At 55.7% G+C, this 23,780-nt stretch overlaps 1 protein-coding gene across 2 annotated transcripts in view; it reads left to right on the top strand.

Moving 5' to 3' along the window:
* The window catches only part of RPS6KA2 (ribosomal protein S6 kinase A2), a 251,982-nt gene that overhangs the window by 41,600 nt on the left and 186,602 nt on the right, over positions 1–23,780 (top strand). The window contains exon 3 of one of the 2 annotated variants that reach the window (XM_066248033.1): positions 67–117. In XM_066248033.1, coding sequence (XP_066104130.1) covers positions 67–117 — 51 coding nt within the window. Of the gene's footprint in view, positions 1–66; positions 118–18,219; positions 18,260–23,780 lie in introns of those variants that run through there. The other variant, XM_066248036.1, reaches the window with a different exon arrangement.

Raw genomic sequence — 23,780 nt, 5'->3', positions numbered from 1 at the left:
AAGCTGCTCGTGGCCCGTGACATCCGGTGACTTAAAGAATTCTCTCTTCACTTTCTGCTTGAACAGGACAAGAGGGACTCAACCTCACAGGAAGCAAGACCTGCCGCGCCTGTCGAGGTAAGAAACATGCCCGTTGGCTTGCTTCTCTGTGCAAATAGGGGTCACATTTTTTTTTTAAGTTAGCTGTAAAAGTCTTTTATCCGTTTCCTCAATTTTTTTATTTTTTACACTGCCCAAAGTCCAGCAGAGCCGTCTGTGCGTGCGTTTGGAAGAACGGAGCTCGACGCAGCGCTGTGGAAAGTGTTTGACGTCCTGAGTGATGTGGTTTTCGGGGCCTTGGGTTGGGCGATGCTGTCTGTGCTCAGCAGGGGTCTGCCTGGTGCCAGACGCCGGAAGTGTCCTGCCTTCTGTTAAAAGACTGGGAGTTTTATTCTGCATGCGTGTGACCAGAGGAGGGGAGATCCTCTACAGCAGTGGTCCCCAACCCCCGGGCCGTGGACCGGTACCGGTCCGTGGGCCATTTGCTACTGGTCTGCAGAGAAAGAATAAATAACTTACATTATTTCTGTTTTATTTATATTTAAGTCTGAACTATGTTTTATTTTTAAAAAATGACCAGATTCCCTCTGTTACATCCATCTAAGACTCACTCTTGACGCTTGTCTCGGTCACATGATACATTTATCCATCAAAGGCCAGTCTGTGAAAATACTTTCTGACATTAAACTGGTCCATGGCCCAAAAAAGGTTGGGGACCACTGATCTATAGGACAGTATGCTTTTAAAAATCCTGCCAGGCGCTTTCCCAGGAAGCTGGAGTTACAAACCGCAAAAGAGGCGGCAAAACGAGACGAATGGGCCCGGTCTGTCTGCCCGCAGGCAGTGGGTGGGTGGTCCACCAGCTCTCTCAGCCCCCCACACGCGGCGTACGGGTTCCCATTGGATTCCTCTCTGGGAATCGGGCCCCCAGATGGGTCATTTGAGGTGGAGGTGGATTTCTGGTGGTATTTCAAGCAGCTATGAGGTTGGCATGGTGACATTCTTCCTGGTGGGTACGGTGCTGGGTGCACTGGAGAAGCTGTGGCCTCGGTGACTGTCTGGCTGAGTGTCACTGTGGGAGTGGCAGGTATGGTGGTCCCGGCCGGGCGTCTTTAGTCAGAATGAGAATGTAGTTTTATGCATTCACATAAATGAAACAAAAGTACTCCTGGTTTTCTGTGTATTTAACAGCTTTCTTTTCCTTTATTCAGTGAGAGGAGGGGAGGCAGTCAGACAGACTCTCGCACACGCCCGATCAGGATCCACCCAGCATGCCCACCAGGGGGCGATGCTCTGCCCATCTGGGGTGTCACTCTGTTGCAACCAGAGCCACCCCAGTGCCTGAGGCAGAGGCCATGGAGCCATCCCCAGCGCCCAGGCCAACTTTGCTCCAGTGGAGCCTCGGCTATGGGAGGGGAAGAGAGAGACAGAGAGGAAGGAAAAGGGGAGGGGTGGAGAAGCAGATGGGTACCTCTCCTGTGTGCCCTGGCCGGGAATCGAACCAGAGACTTCCACATACCGGGCAGATGCTCTACCATTGAGCCAACCGGCCAGGGATGGCAGCTTGCTAGTAGCCCTGCGTCCCTGGCCTGGTGAAGGTGCGGGCTGCCCTGTGACCTGTGCGGGCTGGGGCTCCATGGAGACGCAGTCGGCTTCTTGACAGCTCACCATGGGCCTGTGAGTCCTCAGGGCTGGTACCTAGGGCCTGTGAACCTGGGCCCAAGGCCGCAGGGTCGGTGAGAGCGTGACCGCACCCTGGCTGTTGACTGCTGCCCGTCCCCACTGTGCACCGCCCACCACTGAGTCCACTGTCTTACTTTGTTTGCACGCTCGGCTTCTAACAAGCCTGCCACAAAGAACTGGGTGGAAATAAAAAAAGTTTCTTTGGTGGTCGATGAACACTTGACTCGGAAAGGGGCTGTGAGCACACAGTTCCGTGTACAGCGAGGTGCTGTGGCGTTGGGCACCGGAGACCCATGTGATTATGTTAATCAGCGTCACCGCAATAATGTCCATAGAAAGAAGGTTTCTTGTACAGATTAGATTTCCTCATTAGACAGAAACACCACGTCGGCCGACTGGGAGGTTGGTGGGGACGATGGACGGGGATGTAAAGCCTCCAGGTGGCCGCGATTCTTTTAGCTGAGCGACGAGGAGCGTGTCTGCCTCCTCGTCTGAAACAAACCGCGGAAACAAGGCCTGTGGCGGTGGGAAGAGGCAGCCCCCTCCCCTCTGTCCCCGCGACCTCCTGTCAGTCGAGTGGGACCCTGTTGAGGAAGGAGACTAGGCACTGCTAGGTGGCGATTTTTAGCAAAACTTGGGCTTTATACCGACGGGCGAGGAGCGCTGTCTCCTGAAAAGATAAAAATCGAAAGGGATGGTTTTCCACGGACCATCCGTGTTGACGCCAAGGGGGCCCCGCGGAACGGGAGGGGCAACTCCCAGCACCCAGCGTGTTTCTGTCCCTTGATCACAGAAATGCATGCAGGCAGATGGAACGAGAATGTGTCCAGTGGGTCATGAGAACCGGGTACCCCTCTCGGTGGTCACCCTGAAGCACCCCCTAGAAATCAGTGACCAGTCCTGCCAGGTGGCCTCAGTCAGAGCCATGGCCCAAGAGGGGGCGTAGTTTCCATCAGGACCCTGCCTGCTGGTCACATCCCATGTCAGGGCCCTGCAGAGAGCCCCGGGGGGCCGTGTGGCAGCACCCGGACTCCGTCTGCTCCCCCAACTCCAACCAGGACATGGCCGCGTTTTCAGCTTCGCCTTGAACATGCCTGACAGGAGGCCCTTCTGAGGTTTGGGACAAAAAAGCACAAACCTCCCAGCGCCACCCGGGAATAGTCTGGAAGCACAAGCCAGAGAGGTTGCGGGGGGGGGGGGGGGGGGGCGGGGAGGCGGGGAGGTGAGTCGTCTGCCCCTCCCCTGACGTCCTCTCTGCCCGTCTGCGTGGTGAGCCGGCTGTCACACCGCCTGAGAGGGTCACGCCTCCCGTGTACGATCTGGGCACAGACGAAGCGGCTGGGGCCAACGTGGGTGGACTGCACCTCTGACGAGGAACCGTCCGGTTTTACCCGGACCGCGTGGCGGCTGTCTGGGTGGCTAACAGATGTACCTGTATCTGTTCTTCTGCGTGCCTCCCCAGGTGGGCAGTTTACCAGCTCACTGAATTTTCTCTTTCTCTGTGAATTCACTCTTGACTCGTTTTATATACATATATATATATACATATATACATATATATATATATATATATATATATATATATGGGAGGGGGTTGTATTTGTCCTGCGTGAGGGGTCGCTGAGCGGGAGTGGTGTGTGCCTGTCGGGCTGCCTCCCCCGCCCCCCCCCCATCCACCTATCCTTTCTCTCCTTTCTTCCTGCTTTGGAGCGAGCACGCGTGACCCCTCCCCAGGACGGACGGTCCTGCTCGGTCGTCTGTTGACTCAGCGGGACTGGAGTAAGATAAAGAGGTCGTCCCCTCCGATCCCCTGCTATTTGGGGCAGAGGGAGTGGCCGCTCCTGGTCATGGCGCGGACAGGAGGCCAGGCTGCGGCTTCCGGATGGAGGGACTAGGACTGACCACACAGCTTGTGCCAGGCCGTGGCAGCGGGGGGGGGGGGTGTGTGTCTGTGCCATGATGCTTGTTCGATTCTTCGCTCATTTGTGCAACAATCTGTTCTTTGCCGAGAGACTTCCATATACGAACACGATAACTCCGGGGCTCAAACGGATCCTTTGGAAAGAACCTTAGAGAGAATTAAAATGCCTGGAACGTGGCGGCCACTTAGCCGGCACTGGTCAACCGTTAAACTGCCCAGCTTCTTTGTGCAAGTTCTCGGCACGTGGGGGCCCCCGCTGCGGGGGCTCCTGGACCCCACGCGGCCCCAGGGTGAGTCACAGAAGCAGGTTTTCAGCTTAGAATTTTGCAGCTGGAGCGTGAGCTGGCTTCTCCTCACTGACCCGGGGTCTTTCCCATCCTGGGCCAGACCGGCCCCCGAGGAAGGCTGATTTCCTGGCCCCCTCTGTCCTTCCCACCGGCTCTGTCCTCGCCTCTGCTCCGACCCCCGAAGCCTAGGACGTGGGGCCCGGCTCTGTCCTCGCCCCTGCTCCGACCCCCGAAGCCTAGGACGTGGGGCCCGGCTCTGTCCTCGCCTCTGCTCCGACCCCCGAAGCCTAGGACGTGGGGCCCGGCTCTGTCCTCGCCTCTGCTCCGACCCCCGAAGCCTAGGACGTGGGGCCCGGCTCTGTCCTCGCCTCTGCTCCGACCCCCGAAGCCTAGGACGTGGGGCCCGGCTCTGTCCTCGCCTCTGCTCCGACCCCCGAAGCCTAGGACGTGGGGCCCGGCTCTGTCCTCGCCCCTGCTCCGACCCCCGAAGCCTAGGACGTGGGGCCCAGCCGGAGACGCGCTTCGCTTTCTGACGGTGCTGACGGGTGAAAGTGACACGTGACATCAGAAAGTGGGTCAGGCACGGGGAATAAGATACAGAACCCTGTGTCTCTGTCTGTTTGGGGGACAAAGAGCCTGCCGGGAAGCCACTGCTAGCTCAGCGGTCGTCAAGGCCTCTGTGTCCATCCAGGTGGCCGTGACTCGCTGTGACCCACAGCGACAGCTGCGTGGGGCTGGGGTGACGGCAGGAGGAGGCATCTCCCTCCCTGCAGACCTTGGACACGTAAACAAGGCACCCAAGGCCCCCGGTGGTGGGCCGGCACCTGGGGACTGCGTGGGCCGCAGGGACAGGCAGGCGGGGTACCCAGGGAAGGTTCCAGAACTGATATCAGCAGAAGGGAACACTTGCCACGAAAAAGGGAGCTCGTCTACCTCCTCTGCACTCTATTTATTTCCCCTGGAATAACCACAAAAGAGGCGAACGCTGTTGTCATTCACCGTTGTCAACCCCAAACCGGGAGCCCACCCGCGGAGAAACGAGGTCAGTTTCAGAGGCAGATTTGGAGTCAGGAGACGCTTGTGCTCGAGATCGGACTCTCCAGTTTCATTCTGGGCTAGCTGGAGAAAAACAGCAAACACTGGTGTTAGGGGAAAAAATGAAGGCGGAGCCCCAACTGTAGCGTATTCTACTATGTCCCCAAAACAGGCAGGATTAATAGAAAAAAAAATTCCTGAGGCTTTTCAGGAAGTTCTGGGATCACAGGTAGTTTTTATTTTTCTTCTTTGCAGTTTTTCCATAATTTACAAAGAACTCCAAACTGCCAGCACATCATGATTGTTTAAGAAATTAGACAGTGAGTCCTGGCCGGCTAGCTCAGCAGTAGAGCGTCAGCCTGGCGTGCAGGAGTCCCGGCCAGGTCACACAGGAGAAGCGTCCATCTGCTGCTCCACCCTCCCCCTCTCCTTCTTCTCTGTCTCTCTCTTCCCCTCCTGCAGTGGAGGCTCCATTGGAGCAAAATTGGCCCGGGTACTGAGGATGGTTCCATGGCCTCTGCCTCAGGTGCCAGAATGGCTCTGGTTGAGGCAGAGCAATGCCCTAGATGGGCAGAGCATCGCCCCCTGGTGGGCATGCCGGGTGGGTGGGTCCCGGTCGGGTGCATGCGGGAATCTGTCTGTCTCCCCATTTCCAGCTTCAGAGAAATACAAAAAAAAAAAAAATTAAACAGTGAAGGCTCAGCTCATTCTAAAAATATTGAAACAACGATAATCAGAGGGCGATGGTGTGTCATAGAGGTCTTGGGTTTGGTAACATACGGATCCTTCTCTGATCTTAGATCATTCATTTCACCAATTGAAAGTGACATTAAGTGACAGTTAGTGACAAACAGCAGGAAGAGATGTCATCAGTTCATTAACGGATGAGTCATCCCCCGCTGCTACTGATGCAGTGTGAAATTGTAATCATCATAATTACACCGCCTCTCCCCCCAAAAAAACCCCAAAGGAAACTTTCTGTTTGAAGTCTGTGACCGCCTGTGCCTGGGACGCTCTCCTGCCATTCCCACCTCCGTTTTGACACTGACCTCCGGTGAACCAAGAGGGGTGGGAAGTGGCCTTGCTCCTTTGGAACGGGCCCTGGGAACCACATCACTGTGGGGTGGGGGGGCCGCACGCTCACCTCCCCCTCCCCCCAGCCCCTGCCACTCATCAGAAGAGCCGGTCACGACTGAGCGCCCGCCCCGGTCCCGGCCTGTTCTCCGTGGTTACCGGCTCCCTCTTACTGTCGTGTTTTGCAGACGAGGATAGGCCGGCCACGAGACGTTGAGTCATTTGCCCTCTGCCCGCCAAACGCCCGTGCTTTGCCGTGTCCTTCAAACGAGTAAGATGCTTTTATATACACGCTAGCTTGACGTCGTCTGCCCTGTCCTCTAACGCAGGCCAGCGTTTTTCCGAGCTACGATCTCGGGGTGAATAAGAGCCGCGGGAAATGGCGGCTGTCTTTTATCAGCTACTGGAAGTTCAACCCAGCGACTATTTCTTCTCCGCGACGGCGGGCTGCCCATGGCCCTGGGCAGCCTGCTGAGCGCTGGGCCTGTCCGTGAGCTGTAGGATGGACGAGACTCCTTTGTTTGTGGTGACTGGTGAGCCCCGAGTCCCGGGGCCTGACCTCCGCAGGCTTGCGTTTGTCTCACGAGCTCGCCCAGCCGGGGGGAGGGGGTCCTCAGAGGTCCGGCAGGCTCGCCGTTCTGGCAGCTTCCATCTGGCAACCCCGCCATCCTGGGTTCTTTATTCCAGTCCAGATGCTTCAGCCCGCCCTCCCTCCCTCCCGGGGCCGGGGTGCTGAAAGATGGACACCTGGAGTCGTCTTGGACACCACAGCTCGAGGCTGATCCATTCCGAGTCTGTGTGGAAGCAAAGAAACGGGACCCGCCCTGGCTGGTTGGCTCAGCGGTAGAGCGTCGGCCTAGCGTGCGGAGGACCCGGGTTCGATTCCCGGCCAGGGCACACAGGAGAAGCGCCCATTTGCTTCTCCACCCCTCTGCCGCGCTTTCCTCTCTGTCTCTCTCTTCCCCTCCCGCAGCCAAGGCTCCATTGGAGCAAAGATGGCCCGGGCGCTGGGGATGGCTCTGTGGCCTCTGCCTCAGGCGCTAGAGTGGCTCTGGTCACAACATGGCGACGCCCAGGATGGGCAGAACATCGCCCCCTGGTGGGCAGAGCGTTGCCCCATGGTGGGCGTGCCGGGTGGATCCCGGTCGGGCGCATGCGGGAGTCTGTCTGACTGTCTCTCCCTGTTTCCAGCTTCAGAAAAATGCAAAAAAAAAAAAAAAAGAAAAAGAAAGAAACGGGGTCCTAGGTTTCACGGAGAAGGCACACACCGGTGCCTCGACTGGGCTGACGGACGCTCGACCGGGCGCTCTCTGTCCCGGTGGTCCGTCTCTCCGGCCTGACCCTGCCAGCATCTTGTTCTGCCGGCTAGAGGCCAGGTGCCCCCTGAGGACCGCAGTTCCAGTCCCTTTGAAGCGGTGACCGGCGGGCACTGAGAGAGGCTTTCCAAAATAATTTCCTTTTAGAATACAGTTTGGAAGATAAGTAAGCCAAGATGGTGATGACAAGCTCTCCTGCCTAAACTAAGAGGTAATTTCTTCTCATCGTCACCATGACAACATCCCGTTCACATCCTCACACATACCTGCAATTAAGTCTCATTAAAGACGCCAGGTGTCTGTGGCAGAGCCGCGGGATCGGACGGGACTGCCCTTCAGCCCCGGATCAAAGATCTGACCAGTTTGGCTAATGCGTTTTCAAAAGGAACCAAGCCACAGAGAATTGCCTTTTAATTCTTACGGGAGTGAGCACTGAGTGGCAGGGGCGTAGCTCAGAGACTGCTACGGACAGCCTGCTCAGACCCTCCGCGCCCCTGCGCCCCGTCCTGCTCTCTGCTCCGGCACGTGCACCCCGCCCCAGGTGGCCAACGAGAGTGGCCCTTCGGCCGGCGGTTTCGAGTGACTCGGGTCACATGGTGTTGAAGGAAAGACGACGCTCCAGGTTGAACCTTTTTCAAGTTTTCCTGTGGCTTGTGTTCACCTAACCTGGGTAGTTTCCCAGGAAAAAGGACAGACCTCAGACTCCCCGTGTCCGAGAGCCAGACGGGGGTGGGGGCTCCGTCCTGAGCACCACCTGTAGCCACAGGGTCAGCCCTGAGCTTTGTGAGCGGCTGTGGTGGGGGGAAGGGCTTGCTGCTCAGCTCTGGGGGTTTCTTCTTATAGCTGGCGGACCAGAGAGCTATGTGCTGAGATACAGAAATGCTTCATCCGTTTCCCAAGGAGCCTTTTAATTTTATTCTGTGTACAAAACATTTGTGCCCCAGATAAGCCCAATCAGCCAGTCCCAGTGGATTTTAAGATCCAGAAGTTTCGGAAGGTGCGAGGTGTGGGCTTTTGTGTGTGGGGGGGGGAGGGGGAGAAGAAATAGAACTGAGACTGTTCAGCTTCTAAGGATTTGACAAACGGGCGATTCAAGACAGAGGCGCAGGGACTGCCTGGAACCAAACAAAACACCGGGGAAGAAATCTGGTGAGAACAGGAGAAGGCTAGTTTCCATTCGTTCCCATTTTATAGCCATTTGCTCGGTCTGGGAACAAACCCTGCCTTATTCTCAAAGCCACAGCGCAAGGGCGTCACCCTTCTGCCTGGAAGATACCAATGAACGGTCAGGGCCCCGGATGGGAGAGACACTGTACCATGGCAGATGTCCGCATACTGTTCTACACGTCCTGTGTCATCGGCTCCGAGCAGCTTTTCTAATGGGACGTGTGGTTAATAAAAATCACACCTTCACATGCACCCCCCCAAGGGCTGACCCCACTCTGTTCAGTGCTGTTGTGTGGACTTTGTATGCACATGTACACACACACACACACGCCCACGGATATGACATACATGGATGAATGCATCCAAGAGAAAGAGCACACACAGCACATGTGCCCCCAGAGCAAAGCAACAAGGAAAAGTGGTTTTGGTCACTAGCTCCACGGACCAGCACCCCCTGGAGAAGGGACAGTTGTGCTTCCGCTCTGCGTCGGATTGGAAAAGGTCACGCTCTCTATTTCAATGTCTTCGAGTCAGGGAGGGGTGGACGGGGCTGTCCCTAAATCAGGGCCATTTCCGTCCGTTTCGGTCTTGACTTTTCCTCGACTTTCATGCCTTGTTTTCAAGCCCTGTATTTTCCGACCAGCTTGTGTCCACATCCACGTGCTGAACCCTGACTTCGGTTGTCTGTTGCCTAAAAACCAGTCATTAGTCGGTAGTTTTTCCGTAGGGTCTCCTCAAGAAGAGCCTGTTTCTGTGCAAACAAGGAGCTGAAGAAATAAAAGGAGAAAGGACCCTCTCCACCAGCATTGGTCTCTGCGCTCAGAGGTTGCTTTCACGCTACACCCGGCATGCCCCCCCCCCGGCGGTCCCCAGACCGGGCTTGATGTGAGTGACAGCCATGGAGGGCGTGGCTGTTCTACGGGGACGCGGGGACTCAGTGTCACAAGGACGGCAAAGCAGACTTTTCTGTTACCTGGACAGGACGTGCTCTAAGTCAGGATGTCGGAGTTGCAGAGAGAGAGCGTGTGACCGTGTGCGCGTCGTGTGTGTGCATGTGCGTGTATGGGTGTGTGTGTGCCTGTGTGCGTGCCCGTGTGGCGAGGTATTACTGAAGAGTAACACAGTGGCCAGCGCAGTCTTTGCTAAATCAACATGTGTTCGCTGACCCAGCAACCCCTAAAGAAAACCAAACAAACAAATGAGCAACCAGGTTTACTTACTTCCCTCTTTTAGTCACAGCGACAATGACGAGAAGACTGGGAGGAGCCTTTCTGGGCTCTGGCAGGTGGCAGGTGGCAGGTGTGCTGCGAGAAGGGGTCCCACTGCCAGCCCCGCGCTGGGGCTCTGTGTTGAACATTCGACTTGTGGGATGTGACTGGGATTCGGCCAGAGATGCTGTTTACACGTGTGAGGACTCGGCTGTGTTGGCAACTAGGCAGTTAGAGGAGAAGTGGGCCCCTCCCCTCCCCTCCTCTCCCCTCCCTCCCTCTGGGAGTCCCGCTGGGTCTGGTCAGCGCTGCTGCGGTTCACAGCCTGACCCGTGCTCACGTGTGTGGGGGGTTTGGGGGGGGACCAGCAGCTCGACTCCTTTGATGGGAATCTTTGCGGCTGGAGGGCGGAGGGCGGGGGGTGGGGGAGGCACAGCTGGGGGTGGGCGGGCAGAGTGGCTCAGAGGTTGTGGAGCCGCCGGGCTCTGAGGACAAGCGATGACCAGGCTGCCACACAGGACGCTGCAGAAACTGTTTCTCAGAAAGGTAGGGGCGTCCCGCCCTGGGACGGGGATGGAGACGGGGATGGGGGAGTCTGCACAGTGTCTCTTTGCTGCTGTGAGACACCGAGGTGGGAGGGCCAGGGAAGAGACACTCAGACATTGTCACCTGAGGCAGAGTGGACATCCATCATTAAACGGGGAGTGTCGGGGACGCAGGCAGTGCAGAGAGTGTGTCCAGCGCTCTCAGGGGCTGGGCTGGGTTTCGGCCGCTCTCGTTTCCCAGGGCGTCTCAGCCCAAATGGCTCTAGCACTGCTGTGCTCACGTGCATTTCCACAACCGGGGAGTGTGTGTGTGTGTGTGTGCCCGCGCGCGCATGGACAACACAGGCGTTTTCCTGCAATTTTAGAAGCAAAGGGGGGAAAAATGTGACAAAGTCTGTGTTGATTGAAACTGTGACTGAAAAAAATGCTGTTGGTGAAAAGTCCGATTTAACAGTTTGCCCTTAAAATTTGTTTTGCCCTTTTTTTAAAAAAAAAATTACTGTTATAAAATATACATCAAAGTGAGCATTTGAACCAACCCCTGTCAGGTGTGCGAGGCGGTGGCACTGAGGACATTCACGCTCTTGTGCAGCCGCCAGCGACCTCTGGAGCTCTTTCCTCCTCCCCTTGAAACGCCGGCCCCGTCACACTCTCACCCCCCAATCCTGCAGATTCGCCCCCTTTTTAAGTGAAACGACAGCCACGTTGTCCTCCTCCTCGGAGGGGCTCAGGAAGCACCACATCGCGTCTGCTGGGTCGTGAGCACGACTCCTCCAGTGCTCGCTGGATTTGCTAGAAAAACGGCTTTGGGTTCTATACCGCACACCTGTCCTGAGGAAGGGGAGGGGACACGGGGGACGAGAAACACCGGCAGACACGTGCGTGGGCTCTGTGAGCCTTCATGCTCTTTGGAGGAGAGTGTGTGTCTTCCCCGCGGCCTGAGCACGACTTCTTCTTAAGTGGGGCGGGAAACGTCTGACTCTCCCACGTGACTCCATCTCCACGATGCGGACATGCTGCCTTCTATGCAGAGGCGTGGCCGGTAAATATCTTTGTGTTTGTAGGCCCTTCTGTACGCACGTCTGGTTTTAAGGTGAGCTCCTGTTTCACTTGAAAAATCACTTGTCGAATAATAGTCTCAATGGTTTTATATAAGGTGTATGAAAGGGTGTATTCTTCTACTTCTGGGGTTAGGAAAACGGAGGCATACAGAGAACAGGGCATGTCCACCCATGAGAGGCACAGACGGATGCCCAGTGGAGACAGCGCCCATGACGTCCAGACCCCTCAGGACTCCCCATCCCCCAGAGCCCCAGCCCGAAGCTCACCGTCTCCCACAGCCATTACTCGGGGACCATGGGCTCCTATTGAATGAATGTCACATCACTGGGTCATTTCTTTCCTGATACCTCCTCCTTCACGAAGACCTCAGTCACGTTCACAAATACAGGAGATAAAAATACATACGTATGTTGCGGTGAAGAAAATGCGGCAGAAAAACACGGCTCTGAAGCGAGACCTGAGGCTCAGTTCTCCAAATGGGGGTCTGTGGTGGAGCACGCTTGCGGCCGGAGGGCCGTGGGGGTCACTTGGAGCTCGCTGGACTCCCAGGAGCGGAAGCCAGTGCTAGCGAAAACAAACAGCCCAGAAAAACAACCCACCCGCCAACAACCCGAGCCAAGAACCAGCTGGCTGCGTGCACACATCCTCTGTGCAGAGAGAGGGTCCCCCAGGTCCTCCTAGAGGGGCCCCGCGGAGGAAGCAGTGTCCCCCACAATAGCCTGTTATGTCCAGTGCGATTCTCAGCCGTGTTTCTGGGACGCCCTCGGTTCTAGGCAGAGGGGCTGAGACCGCAGCACAAAGCCGGCAGAGCGCTCCTGTCAGAAGTGCCCACTAGGAGGTCCGGGCAAGCGGCTCCCCGCAGGTCTGAGTCCATCCAGGAGCAGTTGCTGCCATCTGGAAACGCGCCAGGCGCCTCAGCCTCAGACAGCACCCCCGCCGTCACGTTGGGGGTGGCACCGTGAGCCAGCGGCAGAGGTGGGGGCAGACCAGGGCTACAGACGCCCACTTGGGGCTCCTCTGTTCACACCCTGAGGGTCAGGAACGGTGTCGGGGAGGTCCACAGCTCCTGCCTGGGTCCGCCAGGTCTTCCTTTTCCGTCACTGGTGCTTTGACATCTGGAAATCGAACCCTGGAGCCTGCCCCTCCCGGGGGGGCCCTTTCCTAGAAACAGCCGACAGCTTCCCACCTGGACGCGGTTCGTGTGTGAGAGCCACCAACTGCCCCAACCCCCTCCTCTATGCCCCTCACACTCAGAGCCTCTGTCCCCTCCCTAATCACCGAAGGGCCAGGACCAGACAGCAGGGACAGCTCCTGGGCCCCGGAGCCCGCTGGGATCTCAGACTGAGCCTCTCTCAAGCCTGCTCGCCTGATCCTGCCTGCCTCCTGTGGAAACCACGGTACACGGTGTGGCCCGCACTTCCCCTCTACCAGCCTCCCGACTGGCCCTGGGGCTCCCCTGGGGCCCCTCCCCTGAGAACTGAGGAACGCCCTACTTCTCAATGTTGATTCTCTCCTGACTTACCACCCGGGCCGTCCCTAAGCCATAACAAGGCCTGGCTTTTAAAACACGGTCAGTTGCTTTTACATATTCAACATACACAGGGGTGAGCAGAAGTGGGTTTCCCGAGCCATTCTGTTAGGGTTCTGAGTGCATACGGCGACTGTCATCATCACAGCCTGCACGCCTCTCTCCCTGTAGGCCCTCTATCGCCCACCCCTGTATGTGGTAGAAATGGGACAATAGGTAAGACCGACGCCCCCCACCCCATCTCTGAGAAACCGGGTGATAAGGCTGACCCTTGAGGGGCTGGAATGAAAGGTGGACCCCAACACGAGAGCGGTCTCGTGCCCTGAGAGGGGTTGGGGACCATCTGGGGCTGGGGACTGGGCAGGGAGAACAGCACAGGTGACCTTCACAGCTCACGCAGATGGGTCCCAGAGTTTTTTGGGGTTTTTTTTCCCCTAAGTAAAAAGCAGGGAGGCAGTCAGATAGACTCCCGCATGCGCCCAACCGGGATCCACTCAGCATGCCCACCAGGGGGCAGTGCTCTGTCCATCTGGGGCGTTGCTCCATTGCAACTGGAGCCATTCTAGTGCCTGAGGCCAAGGCCATGGAGCCATCCTCAGCACCCGGGCCAACTTTGCTCCAATGGAGCCTCAGCTGCAGGAGGGGAAGAGAGAGACAGAGAGGAAGGAGAGGGGGAGGGATGGAGAAGCAGATGGGCGCTTCTCCTGTGTGCCCTGCCCGGGAATCGAACCTGGGATTCCTGCACGCCAGGCCGATGCTCTACCACTGAGCCAACCGGCCAGGGCCGGGTCCCAGAGTTTTTGATCCTCCTCATTGCTGCTGGGTCAGAGGGGGAGGTCTCTGATCTGTCTCTGGATTACAGACGAGTGAACACCCTCAAGTAGGAGACCCCAAAGCTTCTGACCCTAGTTCACCCTTGACAGCCGGTGGGCAAACCAGTTCCCTGTATTTACTTCCCCGGTTTTCTGGATCTTGACTGTTGGACACCCACATTGTATGTAATAATAACAGCTTGGTTACAACAAGGCGTCACATTAACACTGCAGTGTGTTCCCAGTGAGGTGATAACACTCTCAGCACGGCAGCAGTTACACTGTTGCCCTGAAGATGGGTCTCTAAGCTAGGATGTGATTTGTTGGTAACAGACCTGAGTTGATACATTTTTGTCTTGTTTTATTTTCACAATACAGTAACTATTAGAAAGATCACTGTAAAAGACTGTAACAAGGTTGATGCAGAGAGGGCGAGTTTTGTATAGATATAATGGATTTTTCGCCCCTGACCATGAGACGCACCTAGGGTTTTAAGGAGGAAAATAAGAAAAAAAGATATTCTGAACCAAATGGTGTGTTAAAATATTTAATAAAATATACCACAATAACATTTCAACAATGTAAACTCAGCAGCAGTATTCACAGTGATTATTAGCACTGTTATTCACAAACGAGAAGAGCCTTTAATGTTCAAATTCTCTTCTAGTTGTCCGGGAACCCACAGCAGCAAAAAGAAAGAACATTCGCTGCATCAGATGCACGGGCATTTCCCCCTCCACTTTTGGGGGGAAAAATGTGCGTCTTATGGAGTGAAAAATACGGTGGGTCATTTTGCGTTGACTACGGGGCAGGAAGAACCTTCCGACTGCACTATACACAGTGGTTTTGTCACATCAAGTGCAGGCCGCAAAGGTAGTGGTCACATAATGAAATGTAGGCCAAGCAAGCTATGCCCGGAGGCAGGGACGAGAAATGTAATTATACTGCTTTTAAAAAAACGTAAAATTGAGAAAGGTTCCCGCCGCTTTCGGGAGGCACTGACCGTCCAAATAGCAGAGGGGTTTTTATAAAGCTGTTTGTTCTGCACGTTGTTTAAGAACAGCTTAATGGGGACATTCGCTATTTGAATTGTTAGGGAAAAGTGGCTCCGGGAACATATTGGCCGACGTCAAAGGAAGAGTCTAATTCTAAGTAAACGTGTGCGTATTTGTTCGTTTGAATTCTGTTCCGAGCAGACCTGTCGCGGTGCAGGGTGGAGAGCCTGCAGAGAGCGGTGAGCTCTCGGCGGAGACAGAAGTCGTCCTTGGGGTGTGGCGCCCTGTGTCCGCGTGGCTCCCATCCCGGCCACCCCCGTGCCTCTGAAAACCTCGTGTTGCTGACAGACCGTCGGGGTCTGACACTGGACATCGCGTGTCCGCTCATCGCAAAGTGTTCCCCCCGGGGGCAGGTGTCTGCTTCTTACGATGACGGCGCACGTGGCGGGTGACACGCCGCTTTTTAAAAACGGGGTGGAAATTATCATGGCGTGCACTTTCTGTCACCAGGGGTGACGTGGATGGAGAAATGCTGAGGCAGCCCCCCCCCCCCCCCGGTCAGCGTCAAGGTTGCTCACGTTGAAAAGTATGACGGAGCCTTTAAGGTCCGGCGCTGGGTCTTCACAGAAATTCCTTTTCTGAGGTCATGGCTAAACTGTTGTTTTGCGAGAGGTTGATTTTGAAATGGACGAAGGAAGCCAGGGAAGCACTGCTGTCCAACCAAAAGATGACGGTCCACCCGTCCCAGAGCCTTGATTTGGACCAGCCGGGTGCCAGGGTGCAGCCCTGCACAGGCCGGGGACCTCCCCTCCACTCTGCAGCCCTCCCGGCTCTGGGCCAGCGGCGGGCCTGTGTCCCCTGAACAGCCAGGCTGGAGCTGCAGGTGGGCTTTTTCCAGTAACCCCCTTCATATCTGCGGGTTTCACATTTGTGGGTTCAACCAGCCACGAGGTGAACAGGTCCTGTCTCTTCCCTGTCAGCACCCGGCACAGATGACAGCTCCTGTACCCGTCGGACGGGACAGGAGAAAAGTGAGGTATCATAGCCCCATATACCCGCCTGGTCCTGCCCTCTGCCCCTTGGGCCGCTTTCTCCTGGGGAGACAGGGTTTCCTTCACTGCACAGGGCTGGGCCGTGAAGACTCAAAACAACATTCTAAACATCTGTTCTGTCGACTTCCAGGAGTGTGTGCGTCTGTGGGCTTAACAAAAGAAGCCTCCAAACTGCTGAAGGTTAGAATCCACCAGTGACATGAAGTCCAATCCAACAGGCTTGACAAAAAAAGGGGTTGGTGGGATTCATGGGGCTCACGGACTGAAACATCAGGAAGCCCAGGATGTGAAGCTCAGAGGCGCTCGGACACTTGTCCAGGTCCCTTGTCCACACGGGGTCCTTCCCAGAGGAGGTTCCAGACAGACTTGGGCTGCCACCGCCTGCAGGCCAGCGGGGGAGAGGATCCTCGTCCCTAAGCCCCGTCGTCACCTGCCACCTGTCACTGCAGGGTCATTCTCGCTGGGGCCACGCCTCCCCTCTGGGGGCTCCAGCGGGGGCTCAGGCATCTCCTGCCGTGGAATCACCAGCAGCCGGGGAACCGGGAGGCAGCCTCCCTGTGACGGGCGTGGTCAACGTGGGGACCCCGCAGTTCGCTGTCCTGGATCCCCCGGCCCCTTGGCTGTGAGAGGCTCCACGCCTCCCCGGCCACAGGGTGCTGCTCTTTGAGGTCAGAGCTGTGAGCTCTTCAGGTCAGCATGGGATGAGCAAACCCTCCTGCTGACCTGCAGAAATCGTGCTGTATCTTCCTTCTCCCTGCCCGCTGGCCCGCGGAGGCTGCCGTCTCCTGTAGCTGCCAAGGCCGTGTGAGCCCTACATGCCCCACGATGGCTGGGGTCAGGGGGGCAAGGACCGGGCGCTCGGGGACGTCACACCTCTGAGTGTGGCCAGGCTCTTTTAAGACAAACGGACTTTGTCCTGGGAGAGCTGGACTCATATTCTCTCTGAATATGATCACTGTCCACACAGCCAGGGAGAGATCAAACCCCTCCGCCAGTTTAAATGACTCACAGGGGACAAGCCTGTATTTATGAAATTTTGAACCTCTGTGTGTCACCCCAGTGACAACCAGGGTCACAGATCTGCTGAGCATGAGTCACGTGGGCCCCTGCTCTGGGGGCCCTGCCCGGTCAGCAGTGCTGTTGCTGACCCTGTAGACCCAGCTTAGGTCCTTTGTCCCACCCTGGGGACATAGCAGGGAGGCCACCCTCCTCTGCTGACAGTCTAGACTGGGAGACAGACATGTGTGCAAAAGGGGGTCACGGCCCACAGGGACAAAGAAGGGACAGAGAAAGAAAGCCATGTGGTCAGAAGGAGGCCGTGCAGGGGGCGCAGAGCTGCTGGAGCCAGAAGGAAGGAGCCTGACCTCTGGGTGTGAGGAGGAGTGCCTGCCCGCCCAGGGCACGGGCAGTGGGAGCCAGTGCTCTGGTGATGCTAGCTGGTGACTAGTGTTCCAAAGTTAGCCTTCCTTGTGCCCAGGGCAGTGGGTGTGAGGGTGAACCATCTGGGAAATCTGAAGACCTGGTCTGTTCTTTCCGGGTGGACCCTGGCTCTATTGCCAAGGTTTCTCTGTCTAAACAAACGGCTTCATCACACTGGACAAGTCTGTCCCGCCCTGTCCACCAGAAGGGACATTAGGAAGAGGAGGTCAGGACACAGACAGACACTGAGGGGTGACCACATGAGGACTGAGGGAGAGGACAGCTGTCTCACTCTGTGGGGAGATGCTAGCCTGACCTGCACCTGGACCTCGGACTGCTGGCCTCCAGGACTGTGAGGAGTCAATGGCGGCTGTCTGAGCCACGTGTCTGCAGTGTTTGTTACGCAGCACGAGCTGACTGCTGCATCAAGTGCTCTGAGGAGGAGGGCAGACAGCCGACGGCTTTCCCAGTGCCAGGGACGCTGTGCCCTGGAACTTCAGGAGGGCGGCCCCATCCTGAGGAGCTGCTGCCGTCGTCCTCAGCTACGGACATCCCAGTGCATGCTCTTGTCACCCTGTCGCTGACATGATTGGGGTGACCCCTCCTCTTGCTTCCCTTAGTGGGAAAATGCTGGACCACCCGCAACTCTCCCTGGAGTCTCGCCCTGTGGGAGACGGGCCGTGTCTGAGCCAGGTGGAGGACGCTGCTGCCCGCACCTGTCTGGGCTCCGTCCCCCACCCTGCGGGCCACTCTGTCACCCAGTGTGTGCCTCCCTGCTCCACCCTGCTGCCCCTGACCTGCTGCTTTGGCATCCTCAGGGCGGAGGCCCCGGCTCTGTTCTACCTCCAGCTGTTGCCATGGAGGCCATGTCCACAGAGGCGGCTCGCCCCGGGGACCCTGATGACAACAGAGGCCTCTGGGGCAGACAGCAGGTTCCACAATTGCTGGCCTCACCATGGCCCACGAGTGACCCGCAGGGTTGTAGGCCAGGAGCACCCCATGCTCAGAGGCCTTCACCTCCCTGGTGAGGGGCGGGGGACCCCCACGGCAGGTCTCGGGAAGCCCCACATCCACAGGCTGTGTGTCCTCAGAGACTTTTTGAGAAGGAAAATGCAGGTTGGTGGATGAATGCCAGGCGCTGGGCGAGGGGGTGGCGTGTGCACGTGTTAGCATTTATTCCCGGTGCTCAAGGGACACACAGAGACGCGTAGACTAGCCATCGGGGGATATTGGGGGTCCCAGCCTGCCCCTCGGGGGTTGACGGAGACAGCAGTGCCGGAAACCGGTAGACAAGGAGACGGTACCGAGCTGTGACACGTCCCTGACTCTTCCGCCGGGAGGGGGTGGGGCCGTGTGCTGGCCGGGAGCCCGGGCCGCCGGACCGAGGCCGGATTTGGAATTTGGGTGACAGGTGTGGAAAGGTAAGGAGGAGAAGGTGAACCCTCACACGCCCGCGTGCACAGGACAGTATGCGCCAGCCCGAGGGGTACAAGTGTCCTAAGATCCCACCGTACGTCCCGAGGTGCTGGACGCTCCGCGAGAGCAGGGCGGCCCCTGGGGCGCGGGGAACACTAATGAGCTCTCGGCAAGTAAGCAGCACTGTCGTTATAGCAACCGAGGCCGAACCGCCGCGGAAAGTTCTAGCACGTGCGGCTTCGCGCGCCTGCCCGGCTGTGATTGATTGTCCCGCCCTCCTTCCGAAGGGGCGGGTTGTGATTGATTGTCACGCCCTCCTTCAGAAGGGGCGGCTGTGATTGATTGTCACGCGTTCCTTCCGAAGGGGCGGGCTGTGATTGATTGTCCCGCCCTCCTTCCGAAGGGGCGGGCTGTGATTGATTGTCACGCCCTCCTTCCGAAGGGGCGGGCTGTGATTGATTGTCACGCCCTCCTTCCGAAGGGGCGGGCTGTGATTGATTGTCACGCCCTCCTTCCGAAGGGGCGGGCTGTGATTGATTGTCACGCCCTCCTTCCGAAGGGGCGGGCTGTGATTGATTGTCACGCGTTCCTTCCGAAGGGGCGGGCTGTGATTGATTGTCACGCCCTCCTTCCGAAGGGGCGGGCTGTGATTGATTGTCACGCCCTCCTTCCGAAGGGGCGGGCTGTGATTGATTGTCACGCCCTCCTTCAGAAGGGCGAGAGCCGGGAGGCTGGAATTCGGGATGCGTGAGGGTCGGCTTGGTCTTTGGTGCGTCAGGCTCCATGTGCTTCCCAGGGCGGTGTCCTCCAAGTGCCACTCTTGCCCGTGGGCTGCTGCGGGCCGTGGGGATGCCCGCAGGGTCCTTGCCTGCCGCCCAGGCTTCTGATCCCTAGCCGGTGCCAAGCTGGGTTTCAGGCGCCGCGTCCCGTGTGCTGGAGGTTCTGTCTTCCCCACAGAGCGCGCCCTGAGGTTCCCGTGTGACTTCCATTCTGGCCCAAGTGGAGAGGTGTGTCCTGTCATTAGGGGTCTGGTGTGGCTGCGCTGGGCAGGGGGAGGGCTGTGTGGTAGTGGGATTGTCCTCCACAGCCACTGGGGGCCATTCACCCGAGGATCCCCATTCCTTTGGTGACAAGAAGCTCTTTCTCTGTCCTGCGTGGAAGTTAGTGTCTGTGCCTGTGCCCTGACTCAGGCACCATGGAAACCTCAGCAAACGAAACCGCCGGAGTCCCCGGTCTGGTCTAGACCTCCTTAACGGAAAGCAGGAGAGTTCTCACAGAGAGTGAGGGTATGTTTGTGCCCTAACAGTTGTGTTCACGTAATTCATTGAGGGATCCTTCTACCGAGGAGGTTTCTTGAAGTCAGCCTAAAGTTTTGTTAAGTTTTTTGGGCTTTTTGAGTTTTTTTTTTGCATTATAGCTTTGACTTGCAGATTTGGAACTATTTAAATACGGAGCTAGTGCCATGAAAAGTACCAAGTGAAAGAGGAAATGTAAGACAGTTGAAGACATGAGTTTAGACAAGTTAAAATCTGAATGACTCACCGGGACGCTAAGATTGTCATGAGTTTTATAAATGTCTGCTAACTCTGGTAAATTTTATTTCTGATGTCCGGGTGGTGTTCCCCCTTTTCTCTGTTTAAAAATAACTCTTGGTTTTTTTTTTTTAATTTATTTTTTTTACTGTCTCCATTAAAGCCACGTTGCTGGCATTTGTGTGAGGCTGAGTCCCCTTCCAAACCTACTGTAAATGTTTCCACAAACAGCCACCTTACAAATAGGAAGAAACACCAGGTGTCTGGGCTCTAACTGTGCCTGTCACCTGGGGTTTGGGCGTGCCTCACAAGAACCATCGGCGGGAAAGGCGTGAACAACTTCACGCGCCTGTGAGCATCTCCTTGGTGGTGGGTCCCCGCGCTGGGATCAAACACTTCTCCGTGGAGACGTTCCTCTGGAAACTCCGCAGACTGGCACCTCCCTCGTGCTGGGTCCAAGTTTGCTGCCTCCCTGGAAGATTGGACCAAATCCAGTTCCGTAGATTTTTTTTTTTTTTTCAACCCAAGAAGTTGTATTCTCTTCCACCGGCAAAGTGGAACTAACCCTGGGAACTGCTTTAGGGACCATCGGGACAATGGACTTAGTCAAGCCTGGAAGGCAGTGACGTGTGCCCCGTTGTAAGGCGGCACTGCCCACAGGCATCGTGAAAGATGGAGTGTCTGCTGCTGCAGCTCTGGCCTCTGACCCTGGCCTTGGTGGTGGACCCCGTGCAGCTAAGCTCTGTCTTGGTCTCTGTTCTGCTGTTGAATGGCCTTAGCATCGGGCCCCTCCCTCCTCCCGGCACCTGTCTTTCCCGAGTCCTCCGTCCTCCGGAGCTGGTCTCCACCCACAACGCCCTGTGGTCCTCCCAGCACTGACCAGTGGTTTGCAAGACGTGTGCGTGGGGACCGACCCAGGGCCTCTGCTGACAGGGTTTCTACAATGTTGGGAACTTCCCTTCAAAACAGTGGCATTCGGGATGGTTGAGTTCCCACTTCCCTGTTATTTATAATATTTAATTATAATAATAATACACTGAAAACAACCAAAAGATACATCACGACAGGATTGGGATATTCAACAGTAAACTAGATCTTCAAAATGATAATTTAGAAGAATGTCCACCTGTATGAAATGCAAGAGGCTGGTTACGACGCAGTGATATGACCAAAGCTGTAATTTAATTCAAAGTAAGTGTGGATGCACACATACATTCTAGAAGGGCAGGAAAGACGGTGTCGGAGCGATTTCTCTGTGGGTGGTCGCCATGCAGAAGATGTTTATTTTACTTGGTAAATTTTATGGTGTTGTCCATTTCTTTTGCGGTGAGAAATAGTAGAAATAGTGGGTGTTTGGTGTTTTTTTAATCTCCGAGTCAGAAAAGTGAAGTTATTCCTCTTCATGAGGAAATACAGGGGGCTGGAAGTCCATTCAGGGCCCCTCTGCACAGGGCATCTGCTATTTCAGAATTCTTTTGAGCAGTGAGTACCGCAGTAGCTGCCCCTGGTCCTGTGTGGCCTCTGACGGCCTCTCACCGCCGTGTCCCTCCTGCTCCAAATTTCCCCAAAGTAGGGGCACGTCCTTACACCTCCCAGTGAGATCGGCAGGTTCTCCCTCCATGTGGGTCCAGTTTCTCAGATGTCAAGGTCATTAGTGGTGTGAGGAAAGGTGAGTCGATCCTGAGCCTCTGACAACGTTAGTCAGAGTCGCGGCTGCTCTTCTCTGAAACCCTCGCGAACAGAGCTCCACTCCCCGGACAGGGCCGCTCACGTCACGACTGTCAGTGGCTCCCCGACAGTCACCAGAGTCAGACCAGCAGCCCCCACACTGCAGGGACCATCCTGGTGCTGGGGAGCTCCCCACTTAGCTTGGAAGGAGCAAAGAGTAATTTCCTATGTGAGAAAGCTCATTCTGTTTTTATTTTTATTTATTTGTTATTTATTATTATGGGTTTTTTTTGAGAGAGAGAGAAGGGAACGTCATCCTAAGGACAAGCGATGCCCGGGAGATGGCCTTCCGCGCCAGGGTCCTGGCTGGCGAACTCTTTCCTGGGTGCGGCTGCCAGCATCTTGGAAAACCCAATCAAAGCGAGGAGACCCCACTCGGCACCATCAGCGTCTCCAGCATCCACACTCTTGTTTAATTTCCTCTGGTGGAGAATTGTTTCAACAGGAAACAGTTACGTTAATGTTCATCACAGATATTGAGCTGAGCGCCTTGCAGAATTAACAAGCATCGGTGCACCCTGTAACACGCCAACAGACAGAGGACCTGCGTGGACTCGGGTGCTACACGCGTGCTGGGCAGGTGGCTTCCACTGTCTGTGCAATCCGTGCAGCAGGACTTTCAACAGCCAGTTTGCCCTTCTGTGTGAAGCGTACAACTTCTCGGAAGTAGCCTGTTGTCAAACAGCTGAGGTCAAACAGGGGAGCGGACTCTGAAGCCCCCTGGGCACCTTGTTGGGATGTGTTACTGCCGCAGTGAATGGCTTTGCTGCTCTGTACGCATTTAACTCTTCGGGCCCCATCTTCCTGCTCAGTTGAAATGAGGGCGACGGTAACAAGCTAACAGGGCTACGTAAGAAGCTGAGAGGCTGCACGGAGAACACAGCAGGAACGAGACATTGAACCGATGGCGGCCGTTTCTCCTGTCACCACGCCTCTCCCTCCTGCTGAGTCAGGAATATGCTCAAACCTTCTCAGGGCTGAGAACTCACTCCGTCTCCTCCTATCACGCCTTTCTTTCATCTTACACCTTTTTTTTTTTTTTTTTTTTTTTTTAAGAGGCAGTTTTCTGCGGTTGCTGACTCTCTTTCTGGGTTGCACAGTCCTGGCTTCCCCACTGGATTACCAGCCCAACTTCGCAGGACAGAGATGCATACATAGGGTTACTCAACTTCCAGCGCCATCCGGCCATCATGGAAAGATGGGTTCTTTTTACCGAGCCGACATGTCCCTCTGTTTATTGTGACTATTAGAAGAGTCTCCTCTTTTGTAGTGAGCGTGGACGATGCGTATTTTTCTTCACTTTCCCAGCTCAAGAGGGTCTGAAGTGTCTACCGTGTTCTTAACATACAATGGCATTCGCTATGTATTGTCATAGAGGGCTCACCGAACCGTCGAGTACTTGTCACCGAAAAGAAAAATATGGATAGTTATACAATGAAAACATGCCTATTTTTATCTTATTATCTACACTTATGCAGAGTTATTACAATAAGAAGTGCTCATATAAAAATAAATGCTTAAGTTAAAAAAGAAAAAGAAGTACTCAGAAGTGAAAATCATTCTAATCACGGTAAGAAAAGAACTCTAGCCTGACCAGGTGGTGGCGCAGTGGATAGAGCGTCGGACTGGGATGCGGAAGACCCAGGTTCAAGACCCTGAGGTCACCAGCTTGAGCGCGGGCTCATCTGGTTTGAGCAAAGCTCACCAGCTTGGACCCCAGCTTGCTGGCTCGAGCAAGGGGTTACTCAGTCTGCTGAAGGCCCGCGGTCAAGGCACATATGAGAAAGCAATCAATGAACAACTAAGGTGTCGCAACGAAAAAACTGATGATTGATGCTTCTCATCTCTCTCCATTCCTGTCTGTCTCTATCTATCCCTCTCTCTGACTCTGTTAAAAAAAAAAAAAGAAAAGAAAAGAACTCTATGAAGATCTGGGAATGTGAAGCTTTCTAAACTGGGAG

This window comes from Saccopteryx bilineata, chromosome 12 (assembly GCF_036850765.1).
Source record: "Saccopteryx bilineata isolate mSacBil1 chromosome 12, mSacBil1_pri_phased_curated, whole genome shotgun sequence".
Lineage (NCBI taxonomy): Eukaryota > Metazoa > Chordata > Mammalia > Chiroptera > Emballonuridae > Saccopteryx > Saccopteryx bilineata.
The sequence above is the reverse complement of the archived record's forward strand: the minus strand, read 5'-3'. Positions and strand labels throughout refer to the sequence as shown.